The sequence below is a fragment of the Marmota marmota genome, unplaced genomic scaffold (genome assembly GCF_001458135.2).
Source record: "Marmota marmota marmota unplaced genomic scaffold, marMar, whole genome shotgun sequence".
Lineage (NCBI taxonomy): Eukaryota > Metazoa > Chordata > Mammalia > Rodentia > Sciuridae > Marmota > Marmota marmota.
The window spans coordinates 17,906,416-17,930,345 of NW_025999998.1; the positions used below are offsets into that span (position 1 = coordinate 17,906,416).

Consider the following 23,930-nt stretch of genomic DNA (forward strand, 5'->3'; position numbering starts at 1 on the left):
GCGTTTGAGTCCCCATAGCCGATCCTCGTGCGATGGAAATCCTTCCTCCAGGTTCCGGAGCACCCCACTATTGCTGGAAATTCCTAACAAGATATCCTTTAGCCGTCCTGACTTGTCATACTCCCACACAGTGAAGCAGCACACGGGGGTAATGCACTCCCCTCGCCGCCATCTTCCCAGTCCTATGTTTTGTTTTAAAACAGGGTCTCATTGAGGTGCTTAGGGCCTTACTAAGTTGCTGAGGCTGGCTTTGAACACGCAATCCTCCCGCTTCAGCCTCCTGAGACACTGGGATTTTAGGTGTGCCCCACCATGCCTGGTGAGAGAAAAGGCTATTAAGAAACTGAGTTTCTTCTGTCTTTCCTAAATGAGAAATAAACATGCAAGAACAATAAAATTATAAAAAGCAAGTTAGAGGAATTTTCCCTTGTAAGTATCTTTCATTGCAGGACCCAAAGTTTATGTAAACTATAAAAATAAATCCTTTTCTGAACATTTTAAACTGTTTCATTCAATCTCAAATTTAAAATATCCCCCTTCCATTACACTGTATAGGTAACATGCACATAACTCCTCTGTGGCCCTGGTTCATCCAGATTCATTGGTGAAGGCTATGGGGACCACTAAGAACAAAATAAAATGGCAGAGTATAAGTTGACTGCTGAAGGTGAAGTTGAGAGCTGGAGTGGATGTGTCTTTGGGGACAGTGAGCTCAGTTTCCATACTACTGATCCCTAAGGACACAGTGGAAAGGTGACACAGAAGATGATGTAAAGCTCTCAAGAGTGGACACTGTAATCCTGCCCACCTTGCCCCTGTCTCATAAAAAGTACATGATAGGAATGAGTTTTCTGAAGAACAGAAGACTGTACCCCACTCTTGAAAGGCATCTGCCGACACATCCTTCTTAGCAGAGATGTGGCAGCTGCAGGCCAACAACTGTTCCAGAAGGCTTTTTTCCAAATGTGTGAGGCTCTCTAAATTCTGACCGATCAAAATATGCTCTCTCAACCCAAAGATTCAACAAGATCAAATAACCAGAGCTATTTAAACATCCGACTTTGGATAACACCTTCCAAGACAGTTAACAAATCTAGCTTGTTTATATGCCCTTTTCCCCTCCCCACCCCCTCACACATACTAGAAGCCAGGAAAATTTGTCTTTCTCCTTAAGCCCCTCTCCTTACCATCCATATGCCAAGTTGACTCAGAGTCAACTTCTAGGTTTGGGATTGTTACCATCTTCCTTAATCCCATAACAGCTGCCTCTCAGTGGTCAAGCTAAATCCATTTAGCTTATGTCTGACTTGTAGATCTTCTGGGGTAGAAAAAAAATTTTTTTAAATAATTCTCATTCTTTAGAACAACTGGTAATAATGAGAAAAACTAATGGGCATCCGTTAGCTGTTAGAAGACACAGCTCCTCTCCTATGCATAATTCATATATGCAAACTGTTGTTAAGGTACCAAATTCACTGTGCAACCGGGCTGGAAAAGTCCCTGAACTCAAGATTACATTGGTATGCACATTTCTGAGTCTTGGTTCTGTTTAACATTTTCATCAGTGACCTGCTTAAAGGAGCAGAGAGCAAGCTCATTAAGTTCCTAGATGGGAGGGATGACCAGAACATTAGAGAACAGGATTAGAATTTCCCCAGCCTTTGCCAAATTAGCAAAACTGTCAGAGCCGAATATGTTCATCAGGGACAGGCAGAGAAAAAGAGAAAAGTAAGCTGCCCAAATGCAAGCTGAGCAGCAGCAAGTTACTTAGAAGAAGAACTGAAAAGAATATAGATGCAAAAATAGGCTCAGGGTGGGAAATGAACCAGCCCTGTGGAGCCTGGTGTTCATTAGAACCTCTGTACACCCTTAAAATGGATTCACATCATCAATCCACAGATGGCAGAAGCGTAAAGCCCTCCCAGATTTCTAAGAATGTCAGGGAGCTTTTCTTTCTCATGAGTACCTTCAGCTTCTTGGTTCTACTTAATTACCCTGGTTTTTGGTTCATTTCACTGTCCTATTTTAGTCACCTTGTTATGAACCATGTTGACACAGACATTAAAATCCATTTTCTTCCCAAGAACAAAAATCATGGCCTCCTGTTGAAGGGCCTTTGTATCACCTTGGTTGTCTTGGCTCTTGTTCAACCCTTCTAACTAAATTTCTACCCCAAGTAACTTAACAAGGTATTTTCCTAAATATAGATAGTTCTCTGCCTAAGAGGAGCTCTGGGACCATCCGTCTGGTAAGTCAACCATGGCAGGTGTCACCTAACAGGTGAGCTTGACAAAGTCAGCAAGCTTTTTCTGTGAAGTGGCAAATAGTAGATATTTCAGGTCTTTGTTGCAACCATGCAGTTCTGATGCTATACCATGAAAGCATTCATACATCATACATCATAAATGAATGTCCAAAGCTGCATTCAGTTCCAGGGTGGGCCATAGTTTCCTAACTCCTGTTAGACTGAATTTTGGAATCTTTGACTGTCAGAGAGACTTAACAAACTTCTTGTCCAATGAGCTATTTTACACCTGCAGAAACCACGTCCTAAGAAATAAGAGTGGTATTTAAGCATGCTTGTGAGACAGTTAGTCTGAGTTAAAACTTCAAACTAGAAACATGTGTCCAATCCCCAGGCCAGTGCCCTTTCCATCACTAGGCTATTTCCAGAAGGTTCTAAGGATACCTGCTTAAAGTGGCAGAGCCTCTCTTAGCAATCTTCTCACTATAATTTTGAGCGTGATACATGTACAGTAGGCAGTAGTGACATCTTGCAGCATTCTGAGGTTGATCCAAGATGAGTGTGTGACTAAAGACTGGGTGAACCACTCTCTACACCTCCCCCAAAAGGGCAGGATTTGAGAAAACCAGGACACAGACCAGACAAGATTAGAGAGTATGTGTGAAGTTCCAAAGACTTAGTTTTATTAGTTTAAAGTTAAATGTGATGTGAAATCTCCACATACCAAGAGGAATGGTTTAAGGAGCAGTTGGTGTTCATCTCCTATTACAATGGAAAGAGCAGGACTAGGGTGAGGCCAGATCATAGAAAAAAAAAAAAAACAGGGGACCAGAGAAAGTGACAGGATTTCCTTAATAATCAGATCTGAGAGTGACAATGTTGGGGATGGGCAGACAGACTGAGATGGTGATTCTCAAAATCCTGTCTCTCTCTTTTAAGTCCCCTGAGAGCTGCAAGAGTGAACCCTTCTCCAAGCCAACAGGGACACATTGAGTCATTACACTTAATGAGAACAGGACAGTTTCTTTAGAAGGTTGTCAAGCGCAGAACACAAAGTGAGTGCTTGTATTTGGGAAAAATAACTGTCCCAATTTCAAAGGACCTTCTCAAATGACACTCCCTCCTATTGGCAGGCATTTAGGGAAATTCATGGGAAACCCACAGTTCTGGGTCAGACGCTTGTAATCCTTATTTGGATTTTTGGGTAGATATGACTGATGCTGTTACCCCAACAGGGGCATGAAGGTTTTTTTTTGTTGTTGTTGTTGTTTTTCAGTGCTGGAAATCAAACCCAGTGCCTCACACATGCTAGGCAAGAACTCTACCACTCATCTACACACCCAGCCCCATGGCCAGAAGATTCTGAATGTGGATGGGGGTTGATCTAATTTGAAGACCCAGTAGCTTGGCCCTATTCCTCCTTGAAAGTCAGGCCAAGTGTTTATGAGAACTCTTATTTTATTACTTTGATAGAGATAATTCCTAGTGTACTTCTTGTTACTCATTAGAAATGGTGCAATCTGTTCAAATATCATTTCTGGACAATGCTGTTCATAAAACCATACCAGAAGATTATTTATCTCACACCACCACATTTCCAAAATTCATTTTTTCCAATAACAAAAATGCGGTTGATGGTAATTTTTCATTATTATAATTTTTTTTCCAGATGATCCAGGAACCTGTACCTCATGTGCTGCAGGGTATTACATGTAAGTCTGGCCTTCTTTTTTTTCATGACACTAACTTTTCTGCAGTTTCAGCATTACTGACTTAATCCTAAATCCAGTGATTAAAGCACAGAGGCCCTGAAGCCTGAAGCAACTCTGTCCTGTGGGCTATTAATGAGCAATTCTTGGATTTAGCAATAAAAGCCCAGCTGCTTTCTTGACTCAAAAGGAGGCCTTCTTTTTCTGGATGTCATCCAGCCCGACACTGGTGTCTAGGAATCTCGCCATGGGTGACCAAGATTCAGACCTTGCTGTTTATGGACAGACCTTAAGCATATACCAACCCCAAGGAGGCTGTTTCCAAACGTCTGCATGAAGACCCTGTCCCTAACTGGAGTTGAATGCTCCAGGGGAAACCAGGTTCCGTCTTAGCTCTGTATCATCCCATGTGTAATGAGAGACGCAGAACACTCATTTAAACGAAACACAGAAAATCATCAACCTCAATGTTCTTTAATCAAAACCTACAAAAACGAAGATAGTGTGTTTCTATGTCACCTCCTTTCCTATCTTAGTCTCCCTTCCAGTTTATATTGTTGCCTCTCCTGAAAGACAAATCAAGAAAAGGAAAGAGACGAAAGGGGCAGGAAGGCCCAGGCTGATGCCAGGCCCACAGTCTATCCCTCACTGGAGGAGTTGTGTGGTATATAAACCCTCCTGTCCATTCCTTCTATGCATCCTTCATAAAGATCATCAGGGACACTGGATCAATGTTTATCTCTGAGAAAAAGGGAAGCTCAGGGAGGTGCTGGGTCATCTCATATTACACCCAAGCTAGTGGCCAGGCTCTATCAGGTCATCTCAGCATTGGTGGGTCACTTTCTTCTGTTACCACATTGCCTGTGGGTTCACCAGATTCTAGGAACTCCAATTGCGGTTGTAGGTCAGGAGATGGTGAAAGGAGTGAAGATAATGGGACAACAACTGAAACATAGTTTTAAAAGATGAGTTAACTTTCTCATTTTACTAAGTATCCTTTAACTAAAATTTGGGATCAGAGTGTTTCATATTTCAGATTATTTTCCAGATTTTGGAATATCAAATTCGAACACAGAATTCATTATGTTTCATATACACCTTATACGCATAGCCTGAAGGTAATTTTATGTAGTATGTTTAATAATTTTGTGCATGAGACAAAGTTTCATGGTGTGAAATTTTCTTCCATGCTCAAGAAGCTATGAAGCTGGGCGTGTTCTGCCTCTTGGAATTTTGCGTTAGAGATACTCAGCCTATTCTTAGTGGTGTGGTTTTAATCCAACATTTCCAGAATGACGTTTCCTCTACATTGTCAGGGTCTCTGCACCTCTGACCCACTGATTTAAATTATTGTTTCATTTAAACAGGGAAAGAGGGGTGCAGAAGAGGCCTCAGGTTTGACTATTATAAGATAGACCAGATGACATTTAATGAGCAGAATGTAAATGGTCAGCATGTTCGTAGTCGACATTTAGGCAGCATATGGCTTTCCACAGGATCCCGAAGCAGAATGAATGGCAGAAATGCAAGTGTTCCCTGGTGAGGTCACATGGTGGGGACACAAAATGTTCTTTGAAGAACTGGACAAGGAAAGCTTAGACTTAAAGTTAGAAAACATAGGGACATGCAGCAGTGGGCAAGGAATTCCCAGTCCTTCTTATCACTCCCCATCACTCCAATCTCACACTACCCTGCCTACTTCTGCATTTTGATACCTGAATGCACCTCACCACCACCACCTGCACCTGTCACCTCCCCAACCTGGAGTGTTATCTGTGAAACTTGGGAGCCAGCCTTGTCAGTGTCACTGGCTCACTAATGAGCATGGTTCATAAAACACTTCAAGAAAGAAGTGCACTGAAATAACATGCTCTAATACCACCAAGCTAAAACACACATATTCATTTCAAGAAACACACATTTATAAACTTTGAGAATATTTAGTACTTGTGAATAAAGCTGAAGAGATGTAGTACATTAGAAATGGCTAAGGAAGAAATGCAAAGGCTTCCTGATGATGCTTTGATATTCACCAAAGGACAAGACTCAACTTCATTCTACTCTTCCTTCAAATTCCTTCCACAATTCAGTAGAGTCGGAATTACAACATTTTGCTGTACAATGAAAATAATAGATAATATATGTAAAAATTCATATATGCATATATACACACATGTATATTATATATGTGTGTATAAGATGAAGTTATTAATAATCACTGTTCTTAATAATCTAGTTACAGACATTCTGGTAAACTACTTGAGCTCAACACTGAGCTGTCTCAGGTCTTTTAAGTGCCAACTGCTGCCTGGTAAATCACATAAGCTATCTGTTCACACAGACTTTGATTAAAATCCTGGTCCCAACTTTAACTAGATTTTGAGCACCAGATCTTGAACTTCTAGAACTTCTAGTTCCCTTATCTAGAAATTTAAAATAAGTAATATTTACTATATGGGATTTGTGCAACAATTCAAATGACTTGATACGTGAACATACTACATAAACAAACATCAGTACCCCATTCCTTCTCCCCAGCCTCCTCTCAGATGCCCTGACATAGCCCTCAGAAGTCCAGAAGTAGGTAGTGAATTGGTTTGACAGGGAAAATCACACCAAGAAATCCAGTTTCCTCCCCTGAAATCCAATTATCTACTTCTGTTACAAATGCTGCATAAAATAAAATGCTTATTTGAGACACTGAAAAAAAAATGCTGCATAGAAATGTATGAGGAGATTAAATTGTGGCAATTAAAAGAAAAATATCAGCACATGTCATGGAAGAAACTACATCCTCTTCCCCTAGGTTTGAGCACCATTGTTATAAAACCTGTCCTGAGAAGACCTACAGTGAAGAATTGGAATGCAAAGCATGTGATACTAACTGTGGCAACTGTGACCAGAATGAGTGTTACTGGTGTGAAGAGGGCTTCTTTCTCTTGGGTAAGTAAAAATATGGCATCATACAAAGAGAGCTCTGCAGCTCTACCCAGGCAGTGCAATAGGAGCACTCCTGTGATGGGTTTGAGAGTCCTCATATGCTGGTCCAAGAAGGAATTTTAATTTGATTTGAAAACAAACATTAGTACTTCCTTCTGCATTTATTTCTAATGCACAGTTCATATTTCACTAATTCATCTCAACTCTCCAAGCTGATGGAAACAAGAGTGAGTTGGGTAGGAAAGGGGAGAGGGGACCTAAAGATGAAAGTTTTGGCATTGAAGTCACCTGGAATATTTAGAACCATGATGCTTTTCTTGATAATTAATCCATATTATACATTCCTGTACCCATTAAGAGTTGAACAAGATCCTTTATCTTAAATTCATTGACTTGATGGAAATGGATAGTTGGGAAAGAAATATACTGTGAGTCTTCCAACTGAAGAACGAATAGCCCAGTGTTTTCAAATATTTGGGGAGAGGGAGTGAGGCAGATAGTCCACAATGAATTCCATGGTTATCTCAACAGAGATTAATTTTCTTTGTAGTGTTTCAAGATATCAAGAATGTTGTGGTGTTCATTCAAAGCTCCTAACCCTTTAAGCCGATGGCCACTTTAAATTCGCAGTAGAAAAAGGACTTAGTGTCATATTATTAAAATACATTCTTTGATTAAAATATGCTAAAGCCATCTTAGTTTCTTTAAAATCAAGTGCAATTAAAAAAAAATGTTTCTGAGCCAGGAGTGGTGGTGCAAGCCTGTCAATCTAGCAGCTGGGAAGGCTGAGGCAGGAGGATCCCAAGTTCAAAGTCAGCCTCAGCAACTTAGTGAGGTCCCAAGCAACTTAGCAAGACCCTGTCTTTAAATAAAATATTAAAAAGGGGCTGGGGATGTGAGTTGGTGCTTAAGCTTCCCTGGGTTCAATTCCAGGTACGACATTAAAAAAAAAAAAAATGTTCCTGAGAATCGCTTTATAACTTGGCCTCACCTAGTGCTTCAAGCTAGGCCGGCAAGCGCCCCACCTTCATAAGTCCTGTGAGTCTTCCAACTGTCCTCCTCATGTTCTTACGAAGGTGGTAGCTGTGTGAGGGAATGTGGTCCTGGCTTTTATGGAGACCAGGGAACAGGTGAATGCGAGCCCTGCCACCCATCCTGTGAAGCCTGCACCGGCGTTGGCGATGATGAATGCAGCAGGTGCGGGGAAGGACAGCAGCTGCGGCGCGGCACGTGCGTCTGGCCCGCCAACAACCAGGTGGAAGGCAAGTTCTGGAACGGTATGTGCCTCCCAAAGAGAAATCGCAGGGGCCTAGCCACCTACGCTGTACCCCTTCCTCTTTAACCCCTATTTCTGAGTTATCCAAGAGAGGAAGGCTGTGCAGAGAAATGAGAGTAGCGTGAAACTGGAGCGGGTTTCCCAGGTCTCAGGTCGCTTGCAGTGGGAGAGGGTAGGAAACGGTGATTGGCATTTGGCCGGCAGGGGGAGCCCAAGGTCCAATTTATGAACGGTCCGGTCTTAAAGTTTCCACCTGGGTGAAGAAGACCCAAGAACCTGTAAAGAAAGTCACAAAGGGAAATGACCATTTTCTTAGCTTTTCAGAATAGGGGTTGGAGGTGTGGTTCAGTGATAGAGCACTTGCCCAGAAGGTGCAAATCCTGGGTTTGATCCGCAACAATATAAGAAAAACAATAAATTTTCAGAATGGCTTCTGTCACATTTATCTTTACATCATGCTAAAGGAAACCTTCACCCATTGGAAACTTTGCCAGTTAAACCTAACATACTGGAACTTAGACTAAAACATATGATCTTGCTGTAGGAATTAAAATTTGTCATTAATCAACTGGGCTTATTGGCATGCACCTGTAGTCCTAGCTACTCCAGGAAATACCAGGAAATAGGAACATCACTTGAGCTCAGGAGTTAAGGAGAGGAGAAGGAGAAGGAGAGCAGGAGGAAGAGGAAGATGAGGGAAAAGGAGGAGAAGTAGGAGGAGGAGGAGGGAGAAGAAGGAGGAGGAAAGGAAGGAAGGAAGAAGGAAGAGAGAGAAAGGGGGAGGGGATGGGGAAGGCATGAGTCCTATCAGGACAAACTTGGCCTGGTTTCACAGGCCTGTAATTCCTGAGGCAGGAAGATTGCAAGTCTGAGGCCAGCCTGGGCAACTTAGTGAAGCCCTATCTCAAAATTTTAAAATTAAACAAATAAAAAGGGCTGGGACTATTGCTCAGTGATGGAGTGCCCCTGGGTTCAATCCCCAGTATGGGGGAAAAAAATCAAAAAGCAAACAAGGAAAAGAATCTGCCATCATTAGTGCTCACCTTTTAAAAGTCGCCCTCCCCAATTGTAGATGGGGAAAGCGAGGGGCACAGGGAGCAGGGAAGAAGACTGTGGGAGCTTGGACTTGAATACCAAAGACTTGCCACTATGTATTCCTCCCTGAATCTTTAGAATTGGCCTCCTCACATTTATGCCTTCATTATAGACTTCCTTGTAAGGAAATTGCATGCCTTCAGAGACCTCTGTGTGTTCAAGGTGGTTAAAAAAACAAAAACAAAAACAAAAAATTATCTTCCTGCTGGAAAAATCAGACTGACATTCTATGCAGCAATACTGGTGAAAACAAGAGGTGCTGTCCCTTTGATTTGGAGGCAAAGATCTGGTGAGGGGCCACCACAGTGCACAGGCAATGGCGGCTCAATGAGGCCGCACAGGATGAAGCTTCAAAGGGGACAAGAGAGAGGTCTCGTGCTGGTTTCAGAGGGAGCCTGTCCATGGCTGCAGTCTGCTATGACAGTTTTGCACATGTGACTTAAAGGAAGAGAACATCCCAAACCCAGCAGCCAAAGGCCGCAGAGCACACGGGGCCGATTTCAGAGACAGAGCTGGGAGAAAATTATTCAATCCAGATTGGGATATCTTCCGTGAATTATAGCTGAACCAAAATGCTGAAAACGAGTTTGTCTGGCATTCAGGCATTTAAGAGGCAGCGCAAGCCAAGAGGGAAATAGTCTGGTGCTGTGTTTCTCGCTAAGAACATCTGTATTTTATCTGGCGTCCAGATGATGAAAAGGTCCGGGGAGCCAAGAGTCAGAGCGGACTTGATTCCCCAAATGATTACACGTCTCTTCAACTGGACTACGCATTTTGCAAGCAAAAATCAGACTTTGATTGTTCCCCTTTGTCAAAGCACCACACCCACCCCTCTACTTTTTCTGCCATCACAATGTAATGTTTTTGAAGAGAGGAAGGATTTATTCCATTTGGGGGTTTCACACTAATAAGGGATTCGGGAAGCAGTTGAGAATGTTTCTCATGGCTGGACAAAAGCTATAAAGTCAATGACATAGCTGCACTTTTCCATTTCTATGATCTATGAAATGAGACATGCAGAGCATTAACAAAGAGGGAAAAAAAATTATTCACTAAGCAAGGTAAGGCCACAGCTCAGCTTCCCCAGCGTAGTTTAAGCACTGAAATGGATAGTAAATGGGAAACTCATACCATGAAGCCTTGGGAGTATTTGAGCCAATGTCTACATCTTTCTCCTGCCGTCTTCTTAAAAAACAAGGGCAAGAGTGTAACAGGAGAGTAGAGGCTTCCAGAGAGATCGAGTACTAATTAGCCACACCTTTCAGATGATGGAAAGCAGATTGCAGTCATTCTGGGTCAATTTAGAGGAAGCCCAGACGAATTACAGAGTGTTTGTGAGAGACTGGAGCTGCCTAGGTGGTACCAAGATTTTTACTAGTTTTTGTTTAAATATATTTGTTTACATTCAGGTAGGAAAGATAAGGTAGCATGAACTTCAGTTCATTCCTTCTCCCACGCTGCTCCCCAGTGGAAACAATAAGATCATGTTCACATCCAAAGATCACAACCTACTCCATGAGCACAGGTCACTGTGTGCTGAGAAAATACCCTGAAATAAAAATCCAACTGGAATTCCCTGAACTCCTTTGTTAATACCACAACTAACCAGAATGAGATCAGCAGTGAGGAGAGAGACATTATTCTTTGTCAAGTACCAAAAGAGCAGGGAGAGATTGGACCCTAGTTCAAGGATGAAAATGCTCCATATATTTAATTTATGACTGGCAAGTCCTCGAACCAAGATCAAAGAATCTCCAAAGATGGCTGTTCTACTCTGTTCAAGCCATCAATGTCACTGCACACCCACAAATCATCCCCAGACCCTCTGATTCACTCACTAATGCATTGTGAAGATTATTTAGTCAAGTGTCCCTAAATGGCAGGAATAAAACCAGTCTTAAACAGGCTGTGAATGGCTTCAGCAGTGACTTAGGCATCACACAAAACCAGTGCTGGTAGAAATGTTCAAGTGCAGCAGACCCCTGGCTTCGAAAGAAGATGGTGGCCTCAGATGGTTTCCTAAAGCCATCCCTCTGTTACTGTTAAAGCATTTGGATTTTCTTAAGTGGGTCCCCCACCCTGGTTATGCTGGGAAGTCCTAGGAGTAATTCCCGAAAATTTCCCTACCCACCTACTTCCATCATTGATGAAAACCATGTTGTAGCTGGCTCTAATTACATATTCTGATGAGAGCCTAATCTACAAAGTGCAGACATGGTGAATTAACTTTTTATCTTTGACCACATCCTAACAGTTTATCACTAGCCTGTCTTGATCTTAATTCCTAAGCTTGGGGAAAGACTGGAATTCCAGAGTCAGTCACAAATACTGAAAGCCCAAGCTCACATGGGGGGAAAATCAAGATCAATTGTGGGGCAATGTGTTGCATTACAGTAACTGAAACTTAGCACACTTTAAGATACCATAGAAATCTGACTTTAGAAAGACCTTATGTATACAGGTAGTGCCTCACTTAACTTACAAAGGAGGACACCAGTTTTAATTTAACCAACCAGAATGCTGTGTGCAGAAAACACATGTCACTGGTAAGTAATTGAACATGTGGCCCATGGGTATAAAGAAACCACTTTCATTGGCTTATACTGATCATGAAACATCCAGAAATTTCCTAAGTATATTGTTAATCCATTGACAGCTTGAAATCTACATGTTGGGAGTATTTACCCATAGAAATTGGCCACAAAATAAATCAAGCTTATTGTTTTCTAGAGAGCTGTTTACCCAGCACACCATTGCTTTGGCCTCTCTCAAACTACATTAATATTTAAATTAATTATTGAAAAACCTCTCTAGAGAGATGGGCTTTATAGTCAGGCAGACCTAGGGGCTGGGGTTGCAGGTTAGTGGTACAGTGCTTGCCTAGCATACCCAAAGCCCTGGATTCAATCTCCAGCAGCAAACTAACAACAACAACAACTCCAGAGTTAGGCAGACCTGAATTCAAATCCTGGCTCTGTTATTTCCTAGCAGTGTGACCTTAAGCAAGTGACTCATCCTCTCCGAGCCTCAGTTTCCTCATCTATAAAATGAGAGCATGAAGCCCCTTCACCCAGTCATTTTAAGAATTAAATGACAGAATACATATGAATCTTCCAGAACATACATGACATTTTAAAAGTTAGTCTATTCCCTAATGCTTGAAAGCACAAATTCACTTTCAAAGCAGCATCACTTAGCTCATAAAAGAAAGCAATTTGGGAGTCTAAAGAATAATACAATTCTGGGAACAGTAGTCACAGAAAGAAGGCAGCAAATGATGATCAAGATGCCTATATGCCAGGCAGAAGTCCTTAAGTAACCAAGCATGCACCTCACTATGATGTTCATAGCAGCTTTATTTAAGATAACCACAGCAACAACAACAACAACACAAATAGGGCACCAATCTAAAAATGCAGCAAAAAATAAATAAATAAATGACAGTTCATACAAATAAATATTCATGCCCCCCAATGATATTTAAAAGAATTTTAATGACAAGAGAAAATACCTATAAGATTTATAATGTTAAACGCAATGCACAGTGTCAGTATTAAATACCCAGAAGATGTAAATCATCACACATCTAAACGTATATGTAATTACACTCACACATTCCATATAAAGATGGGAAATCGAAGCACCAAAGTGTATCCAGCAGACATTTCTGGGCAGTGGGGCTATAGGTGAAGTTTATCTCCTTCATTTGCATTAAAAAGCACTTTATTTTTTTTAATAAAAAAGAAGCTGTGCCCACTGCAAATCCATCTTTGGTGAAGAGCCTGCTGCAAGAGCGACGAAGGTGGAAGGTTCAAATCAAAAGAGGTAACAGGGAAATAGGGAGGAGAAACAGACAGAGGAGAGACAAAAGAGGTTGGGCAAAAGCCAACCCAGAAGCTGGGAGGCCAGGGGAGTGGGATGCAGAAGTTCTGAGAGAGAAAGGAAGAGCCAAGGGACTGGGATAGCGAATGCTGGAAAAAAAAATATGTCCATATGGGGGAATGCTATGGAGAGATCAGGAAGAATGAGGAGGCTTTTTTGTACCAAGAAAGAATGCTCTCTGAAATATTTTAAGTTTAAAGAAAGAGAGGCAAGGTGACCAACTGTATGAATAGACACTGTTGGTATTTAAAAGGTTGCAGAAGGGGTTGGGAGGGAGATTTCACAGGACATGACTTCCCTCTCTCATGAACAAGGTGATTATAGCTTATTTAATAAAAATAAAATAAAATAAATAAGTCCTGTCTTTATATAGTTTAGCTATAGTCACTTCTGAAAGATGAGTACCATACTTTTTGGTCAAAGAGAAATTTTTTCTTCTTTCTTTTCCTTTATTAAGTCCTGTCCAGTCTAGAATTTCTGGAGAGGGATAAAAAGGGAAAATATGATCAAGGTCAAAATTATTTAGATTAAGTCACCAATTTTTTATGATAACTCTAGCTGGGAATGATTTTGCTGCCTAATTGCTGTGAACTGCTTGTTCAGAGTCCCCTCTGGTGGGCACATGGGGACACTGCAGAATTCCATATCAACTTGATGCAGTAAAATATCAAATTGCTAGAATGTGAATATATGTAATTATAAATACAACTGTATGTGTGGACAGACATTAAATTTTACACAAATACGAAAAATATTGAAATTTATATCTTTTTAAATATACTGTCTTAGCATAAAAATGAGAACACCAAAAAAATCAGCCTGTGATCTGGACACATGACAGTGAAGACTTTAAGGGCACTCCCTATCTGATGAGCATTCTGGGCTATCATTGAACAACATGTCTCAAACCCTCTTGACTCATCTTTCTGCAACTTCTTTCATAGGCTGAGTGATATTGTCTGGTGAAGAGTCCTTCAGGGACAGAACTGGTCCTGTTGAGAGCTATGTGGGACCTCTTTTGTGACAGTCCCATGGCAAATGTGGCTCTGCATGGGCTAATTAAGCTTTTAGCAGATCCTCCCCAAGGGGCAGGGTACACACCCCTATAGTGGAATATATTGGAAAATTAGGGAAAGTTATCTGTCCAAATTAAGAAGAAAACCTGCCACTCAGTATGTCAGCTTAGGCAATCATTTACATATATATGTACTTGTGTGTCTGTGTATATGTATATATATGTATTGTATATGTATATATTACTTATGTGTGTATATTAGTACATGCATATTTACATCTACATCTTCATGTCTGTCTATAGTTATATCTATATCTATCTATATTCATATCTACATCTATATCCACATATTATTACATTGGACCCTGATATCTTCTATAATGAAGCTCAGCAGCTTTTTTTTTTTTCTTTTTCCAGGAAGCAGGGCTTTATTCTGCAATATGGAGGAAACATGCTTTGCCCGCCTGCCCCCAGACATAAATCATTACCACTCAGGAACTGACCAGGGGGTCCCCTTGTGGACCCCTTGCAGGGTTCTAAAGACAAACCAGAGCCCGAAAATTCTTTCTTCCCATAGACATACCCGTATAATTATTTACAGAATCCACTTTTATACTGGTATCAAAAATGATACCAAAAATTTATCACTAAACTCATTTGATTATATTTTTCCCTCTTAAATTTCTTTGCTAAACATGTCTCGGTGACTTCTGCTTCTTATTTTCTTGGTGTACACTGTGTCCTTATCCTTCTTTAGGTTTTCTGCACATCTCTTGACACCTCCAGTGACTCTCTGCTCACTGAGAGACTGATTCATTCTACAGTCTAGGCTGCAGGCCAGCTTTCTAGACCTCAGACACCTGAAGTCTGACTTTGCGGCTGCTCCTTTCTCTTCCTGGTTCCTTGTGGGGTCTGCCCCGCTTTTCTCCCTCACTTCCTCTTCTGCTGTGTGAGGCTGGGAAATCTGATTCTGTCTCAATCATAAACACAATCCTAGACATCAAGCCACACCTTCTGGTGCCACTCTGGGGATGAAATCAGAGGAGAAGGAGAGGGAAGTAAAAGGAGCTTCAGAAACAGGGTGGAACAGTGAAAACTGGGAGGGAGGAAAGGAAACCTGGGAACTACCACTCTGAGCCACTGTGTTCAGCCCTTCACACACGCTGTCTCATTCAGTTTTTACAACAATCCTATAAGGGAGGAGCCATTTTATCTCATTTTAGAGACATGGAAAGTAGGACTCTGAGAGTTTGATTACTGTATCCATGGTTACCCTACCCGCAAGAGGCACAGCTGGGATCTGAAGGCAGGTGTGACCAGAGCCAAAACAGCCTGATTCCCAGGAAGAGAGACAGAGGAAGAAAGGAAGCGAGGAGGAGGTGGTAGAGGGGAACTATAAAATGCTAACACTTGATCAAGAGTAGAGATCACTCAGGTCACCTGTTCTAAGTTAGAATTTTTTTTCCCAACTTTCCCCTGGGTGAGTTAGACTGATTCCTGAGCTTTAGCCAAGATCACAGTATGCATTGATTGAATAATATCAGTTAGGCTGCTCTGGGTGTCTATGAAATTGTCCCATGGAGTTGCTGAGGTGACTTCCTGGAAAAGTCTACCCATTGGATGCTCTAGGAGGGAAAGGGAAAGCAGGACATCTGGAGTATTTGTGAAGTTAATGGTGTGTCGACCTTGGACAGCCTTCAGAAAACCTGACCAACAAGATTTTGACGTTTAATAATAATTTGGGACAAATTTAAAATGAGATAAATTTAGGCTGCATTCTATGGTGGCTACTCTGAATAACACAAGGACCCAAATATTGACCAATAATGAAATCTGCTTTTCAAAAAAAAAAAGGAAAGAAAAGAAAAAGAAAACATAGTTTTCCATGAGAGACACAGTGAATTCATGGTGATCACCTTGGAGTGATGAGATGGGGTCAATTAAGACTCTTGGGAGGAGTGATCACCTTAGATTTGCAGGCTCACTCATGAGTGCATACACACAGGCAAATACTTCCCCATATTTTAAATATATGAAAGAAATAGTGGAGAATCCTATAAGATCCTACATTCTCTGTCACAGTAAGGTTGCAAAGAAAGTGTCCATAATCAGTTGCCAATGAAGGAGTAAGAGGAAAAAAAAATTGAAAGTCTACATAATGGCACGTGACAGGCACCAACAGTCAGCTCATGTAAAATCAAAGAGATTTATTTTGGACTGGAAGGGAAACTAGGTTTCCCAGAAGGTCTTTTCTAACACTGTAAAACTATGAGCCTGTTCAAAGGAGAAGCCTCACTTGTTTCTTTCCCTACAGACGTTTTGAGAAAATATGAGCCTTGTCACTCTTCTTGTAAAACCTGCAATGGATCTGCAACTCTATGCACTTCATGTCCAAAAGGTTAGTGTGGAGCACGGCAATAGTGGCAGTGGCCAAGCCAATTCACTGTCACTCCTTTATGTTGGCATCTTTGTGTATAGAGGTTTGTAGGACTTTGATCTAATCCCATCCCAAGTTCCCATCTTAGTAGCTACTATGCAAACACACAAGGGCCCAATAATCAAAACTGGCTTTCAAAGAGGAAAAAAATATTTATTTATTTATTTTTGGGGGGGGGGAGGGGGGTGGATGCTGGAAATTGAGCCCTGGGCCTTATGCATGCTAGGCAAGTAGTCTTCAAACTGAGCTATATCTCCAGCCCAGAGAAAATGTTTTCTAATCCCAAAGCACAATGAAGTTATTGGTTGACTTTGCCCCACAGAATTTACTAATGGCTATGGGTACTCCATCCTCTTAAAATGCATTATCTAACTGGGCATGGTGGAAAATATCTGTAATCCCAGTGATTAGGGAGGCTGAAGCAGGAGGATCATTCAAGTTCGAGGCCAGCTGGGCAACATAGCAAGACTCTGTCTCAAGATAAAAAGTGAAAAGGGCTGAGGATGTTGCTCAGTGGTAGAACACCCCTGGGTTCAATCGCCAGTACTGTGGGGAAAAAAGAATGACTGCCACTGTTCTTCGTTAATGATATTGAATTTAGTGATGGTGGAGGGAAGAACATGGACGTCTACATACTAGTTCAAAAAATTATTAACTTCATTCTCTGTAAAAATATTATGAATAACATAACTGAACTAGAAGGCTATTTTATTTACATGGTACATTAACAAAAAGAATGTTATACTGCCATTAAAGTGATCATTCCTAAGGCCATGTTGGAATGTGAGTGTTAATACAGTAGTCTCCACTTATCCTCAGAGAATATACTCCAAAATTCCCAATGGGCACCTGACACTGTGGATAGTGCTGAACCCAGTATATACCATGTTTTTTCCTATATATACATTCCTATTTATTTTATAAATCAGACATAGTAAGGGATTAAAAACAGTAACTATGTTGTTAAAATCTGAAAATTTTTAACAATATGCTGTCACAAAGTTATTTAGTATTTATAATTTTTTTATTTCTGGAATTTTCCATTTAATATTTTGGACCTCAGTTAGCTTGAAGTAACTGAGGCTTTGGATGGTAAAACTGTGGTTAAGTGGGAACTACTGTAGTGAAACATGATGCAGAAGTTAAAATAATAAATGTGTCAGAACTACAACCACAGAAGATATGAAAGTGTGCATCCAAAAAAACTGGAAGAAACTTCTTAGAATTTTAGAATTGAGAGTGATTTTTAATTTTTTTTTAATAATAATATCTGGGTTAATTTTTCAATTAAACATAAATAAATAGATGGATCATCCATTAAAAGGGGAAGTAATTGGAGGGACTGCCTCTGTGCTCGTGTCCCTGCAGGATGGAATGGGGGAGGCAAAAGAGGAGGCCTCATCGAGTTGTGCAAGTGTGGCTGCCTCACACCTGGAAGAGATCAGCGAGGCTGATCAGCTGGGCAGAGGGAAGCCCTGCAGTGACCTCTAATGTCCCAGAAAAGTAAAAGAAACAGCAAAAGCCTCCTTCAGTTAATTTTTTTCCTAAACATTTAACTCATCTTAGAGGATTTAGCATCACCTAAGTATTTTGGAAAACTTGAAATAAATGTTCCAAATACTTGGGCTTTGGAAAGATTAAAAAAAGCCACTTGGGTGTCAGTTCTCTCCTTGGTGAGTGCACTGCTAGGACAAATACACTCTTCTCTGATCACTCTTCTCTGCCCTCTTCCCTGGATTCCTAGGTGCCTATCTGTTGGAGCATGCCTGTGTTTCCTCCTGTCCCGAAGGCACTTGGCCCTCAGTCAAGAGTGGCAGCTGTGAGAACTGTACAGAGGATTGTGCCTTTTGCTCCGGAGCTGATCTCTGCAAAAAGTGCCAGTCTCAGCCAGAACGCCCTCTCTTCCTCCACGAAGGCAGGTGCTACTCCAGCTGCCCAGAGTAAGTTTCCCTCTTTCTTTTACTTCCTGCTTGTGCCATTCTCCACAAAACCTTAGGGTAGTTCCTTCCTGTTCACCAAAGAGCTCTCCCTTTCCCTGGTGAGAGTGCCCACATAAATGGCCTTCACTGACTGACATCACTGTTGGCCCCAGTGCTGAAACTCATGGAAAGCCAGATGCTCCTTTCTCCCCATAACTATTCTGTGCGTGTATTTTAACTTTTTCAAAATACAGGTATGTATCATGCATTGCATAACAATGGGGATATGTTGGAGAAACACATCATTAAGCCATTTCGTTGTGGTGCAGACACGAAAGCAGGCACTTACACAAACCTAGATAGTAGAACCTACCGCACATGGAGACTCTATGGCATATGCCATCATATATGAGGCCTGCCATTGACCAAAACATCTCTATGTGGTGCATGACCAATCTTCTCCCACCTGGTATAAATGATCAAGTGTTGTCAGTTTTTTCTCTTCCCCACAGAAGCAATGCTCTTATATAAGTCTCTTAAATTTTAAAGTACATGAACTTGAGCCTGGCACAGTGGCACCCACCTATTACCCCAGATACTTGGGAGGCTAAGGCAGGGGACCTAAAGTTTGAAACCAGCCTGGGCAACTTAATGAGACCCTCAGCCATTTAGCGAGAGCCTGTCTAAAAATTTTTAAAAATAAATAGAAAGGGCTGGGGTTGTAGCTCAGTTATTGAGCACTCCTGGTAGTACTAGGGTCCAATCCCTAGTACTACCAAAAAATAAAATAAAATAGGTGAGTTATGAATTACAGTACTAAATAAATATTAATACCTGGTTACTTTGTGTTAATTCCCATAGCTTCCTTAGTCTCCTGGTTGATAATTCCTTTAGTCTTGTGAACAAGAGTCCCACTTCCAGGATTTACCCAAAAGGGAAGTGAGTAACAAGTGGAAAGTACATCGGGAAACTTTCAGCAAGATGACTGAGACAGGGACAGGCCCTATTGTCTCACATGCCTAGTTAGGAAATCCTGTATAGCTTATTTCAGGGGCCCAAAAGATCATCAGATACCAAAGGTCTTTCTTAGCATGTCCTCTCTGGCCTACTACTCTCCTGAGCTCAGTTCGTTTGCCTTAGCTCCCCAAATCAGCAACCCACCCAGATGCAACCTAAGGCAGAAAAGAGGATGTTCGTCCTTGTTTGTCTCTTTTTAAAGAGGAAAGAAAACTTCCTCAAACTCCCCTTCCTAGTCTCATTAGTCAGAAAGCATCGTTCACACTTTCCTGAACCAATCTCTGGCAAAGAGAATGGAAGTAGTCCTTGCCCACCCCTTACCCCCAGGCATACATTCCAAAACTCCCTAATGTCTGACACGGTGGCTAGCACTAAGCCCTACATATAACTGCACTGTTTTTCCTACGAATTTCTACACACATGTATACCTAGATTAAGTTTAATTTATAAATTAGGCACAGTAAGAGATTAACATCAATAACTAATAATAAAATAGAACAATTATAATAATACACTGTAATAAAAGTTCTGATGATATAGCCTCTCCTTCTCTGTTTCTCTCCCTTTCAAAATATCTTATTATGGGAAGTACTAGGGAATGAAATTGACCAAATTATGTTATGTGCATGTATAAATATGTCACAATAAATCTTATTATTATTATTATGCACCAATAAAAAATTCACTAAGACAAATCTTATTGTACTGTACTCATTCTTTTTTAAAAAATTTATTTGTGTTTTTGTTAGTACATTATAGTTTTACACAATTGTAAGATTCATTATTATATATTCATAAGTGCATATAACATAATTTGCTCCATTTCAATCCCAAGTACTATTCTGTTCTCTCCTCTCCTATGTCCTCTTGATACTCTTCCTTTACTCTATTAGTGTTCCTTCTAGTATTTTATTTTTTGATTAGTGCATTATACTTATACATAAAAGTGGAATTCATTGTGATGCATTACATGCACATAGAGTAATTTGGTCAATTCCATTCCTCAGTTCCTCCCCTTTGCCATCCCTCTTGCTTCCTTCTTGATCCCCTTTCTCTTCTGTACTATTCTACTTTCTATTTTCATAAGATCCCATTTTTAAAATGTATTTATTTACTCTAATTTGTTATATATGGCAGCAGAATACATTTCAATTCATTGTACACATATAGAGCACAATTTTCATATCTCTGGCTGTTGACAAAGTATAGTCACACCATTCATGTCTTCATACATGTACTTAGGATAATGATGTCCATCTCATCCCACCAGCTTTCCTACTCCCATTCCTCCTTTCTTCTCCTCCCTTCCTTTTGCCATATCTAAAGTTTCTCCATTCCTCCCATGCTCCCCCCACCCCACATCCCCATTATGGATCAGCATCCACATATCAGAGAACACATTCGGCCTTTGGTTTTTTGGGGATTGGCTTACTTCACTTAGCATAATATTCTCCAACTTCATCCATTAACCTGTAAATGCAATGATTTTATTCTCTTTTAATGTTGAGTAATATTCCATTGTGCTTATATACCACAGTTTCTTTATCCATTCATCTACTGAAGGGCTTAAAGGTTGGTTCCACAATCTAGCTATTGGGGATTGTGCTGCTCTAAATATTGATGTGGCTGCGTCACTGTAATATGCTGTTTTTAAGTCCTTTGGGTATAAACCGAGGAGTGGGATAGCTGGGTCAAATGGTGGTTCCATTCCAAGTTTCCAAGGAATATCCATACTGCTTTCCAGATTGGTTGTACCAATTTGCAGTCCCGTCAGCAGTGCATGAATGTGCCTTTTCCCCCACATCCTCACCAACACTTATTGTTGTTTGTGTTCTTAACAGCTGCCATTCTATCTGGAGTGAGATGAAATCTTAGAGTAGTTTTGATTTGCATTTTTCTAATTGCCAGAAATGTTGAACATTTTTTCATATATTTGCTGATTGATTGTGTATCATCATAAGATCCCATTTTTTAAGACTCCCCAGCTTTCACATATGAGAGAAAACATTCAACACTTGCCTATCTGAGTCTGGTTTATTAACTTATCATGATATTCTCCAGTTCCATCCATTTACCAGAAAAATGACACAATTTTATTTTTCTTTATGGCTGGGTAAAACTTCATGTGTAGATACACCACATTTTCTTTATCCCTTTGTCTACTGATGGGCAACTCAACTGGCTTCATAACTTGGCTATTGTTACGTATCACTATCTACACTCCCCCTTCTTCTTGTGTTGACATAAGATGATACAACAACACTTATGTAGTGAGCTGAAGCAAGATAAATGACAGGGCATTTATAGGCTACTACATAAGGGTTACTGCAATAGTCAATCTGATGACAAAAACTACCACTGACTAACAGGTGCGTAGCATACAGTGTGGATACTCTGAATGGAAGGATGATTTACATCCTTGGTAAGATGGAGCAGGATGGTACAAAATTTCATCATGCTACTCAGAAGGAGGTACAATTAAAATTTATGAAATGTTTATTTCTGGAACTTTCCATTTAATATTTTCAGACCATGGTTGACTATGGATAACTAGAACCTCAAAAAGTGAAGCTGTGGATAAATATGGTGGGGGGGGAACTACTGTATAAAAATGGCTTTGGCTGAAGATTTTTCCTGGAACACTGATGAACAGGAAGAACAGTGAGAGGGATTCAAGAAAGGAATTTGTAAAAACAACAGTGTCTGTATTAGGAATTAGAAACTTCATTGCCCTCTAATTAAAAGAATTTGAAGATAAAAACAACATCTATTTTATAATGACCTATTTGTATGCAGTCCTGAGAGAGATTCTACAGAGTACAAATATAAGTTGTGGTACTTACCCACAACAAGCATCCAGTTTAGTGTAGAAGTCAAACATATTCAATTCAACTGCACAGATATATATTTATCACCTAATAGGTGTAAGAATAGATACTGATAGAACATCAATATATCATATTGTATATGTGCAACTTAATAAAAATCAATTTTTCTATCAAGAATTGATATTGATCTTGATATTGGAAGTTAAGATTAACTGAAGGAAATCGGAGCCTACAAAAGGTTTACCATCAGTAAGGAAAATTCAATCAATGTTATACTTTCCAAGGCACTAGTTCACAAAGGATTAAGAGAGCCCCAGAGGAAAGAAATCACTTAAAGACAGATTTTTTTTCTCTTTTTGTTTTGTTTGAGTGCTTGTAATGTGTAGGCACCCTGCTAGGAGCTTCAAATGTATGCTTCTGTCAGTTCTCACAAGAAGACTCATTCAGGTGCTATTATTTTCCCCCATTTTAGAGATGAGGAAAGGAATGGCATGCCCAATAGAAGGTCAGAAGACTATTTATCCAAGTCAGCCATTGTATCCTCATTTACCTTTGCCATGGTTGGATGGATAGAGTTGTAATTATTATTTTGTATTTAATCATTGACCACCTTTTTCTGACTCTGTTCTGGATTCCTCAGATGTTCCAGGAATTGACCGTGCATTACAAGGAAGAGATGTATTTTGATTTCCTCCAAATAGCTGACCACTCAACATTTCTTTCTCCAAGTCTAGGTGGAGCCATTCTTATGAAGCAATGGGACACTGCAGATAAGCAGCATCTAATTTTTTTAATTATTATTTTAGCAGTAGAAAAAGCTACTAAAATTCTGGGAAGCTTGAAGACTGTGAAACATAAGTGTATGCCTCCTGTTTTGAGCACAGTGATTTGATTACTTGTGGGGCCCCATCTTGGTGTTTTTGGTAGAAAAACAGGGAGACGGAGTCTGTGGAACATCTAATATGCAGCTGGTTTGGGGAGGATTTGTTGCTATTTCTGCGACATCACCCTTTGGGTTTGATCCATCTTAGAACAGCAATACGACCCGTAATAGGAACATAGCATCCAATAAAACAACACCCACGTGTTCAGAATTGTTTATAGATTAGCATTAGTGGTTACTGCTTTTTCAAATATGGTAGATGTTCATGAAAGAAAAAAGTTTGAGCAGTAATATCTTTTGGGTTTTTTGTTATTGTTGTTGTTGCTTTGTTTTATGGTGCTGGGAATTGAACCCAAGGATGTTCTTCCCTGAGCTACATGCCCAGCCCTTTTAATTTTAAAACAGGGTCTTGCTAAGTTGCTGAGGCTGGCCTGGAAATTGTGATCCTCCTGCATTAACCTTCCAAATCTCTGGGATTATAGCACTGCACCTGGCATAACATGTGCTGTTACTGTGATTGTTTAAAAGGCAACAAAAAACTTAAGGTGTATTCAAATTCATAAAAATATAGAGATTTAAAACTCAAGTAGGAGAAAAACAGTTGTCCTTTAAGGGCTAGAAGTCACTGTCTTGGGCATCTGCAAAATACAGATGAAGTTCCAGAACTTGTGCATGACTTATAGT

General features: G+C 40.4%; 1 protein-coding gene across 3 annotated transcripts in view; it reads left to right on the top strand.

Annotated features, from left to right (window-relative positions):
* Pcsk5 (proprotein convertase subtilisin/kexin type 5) overlaps positions 1-23,930 on the top strand; it is a 448,718-nt gene that overhangs the window by 386,185 nt on the left and 38,603 nt on the right. For 2 of the 3 annotated variants that reach the window (XM_015492940.2, XM_048806924.1), the window contains 6 exons: positions 3,915-3,957; positions 6,761-6,897; positions 7,971-8,171; positions 13,010-13,090; positions 16,477-16,560; positions 18,344-18,539. In XM_015492940.2, the coding sequence (XP_015348426.1) occupies positions 3,915-3,957; positions 6,761-6,897; positions 7,971-8,171; positions 13,010-13,090; positions 16,477-16,560; positions 18,344-18,539 (742 nt within the window). The remainder of the gene's footprint in view (positions 1-3,914; positions 3,958-6,760; positions 6,898-7,970; positions 8,172-13,009; positions 13,091-16,476; positions 16,561-18,343; positions 18,540-23,930) is intronic. The other variant, XM_048806923.1, reaches the window with a different exon arrangement.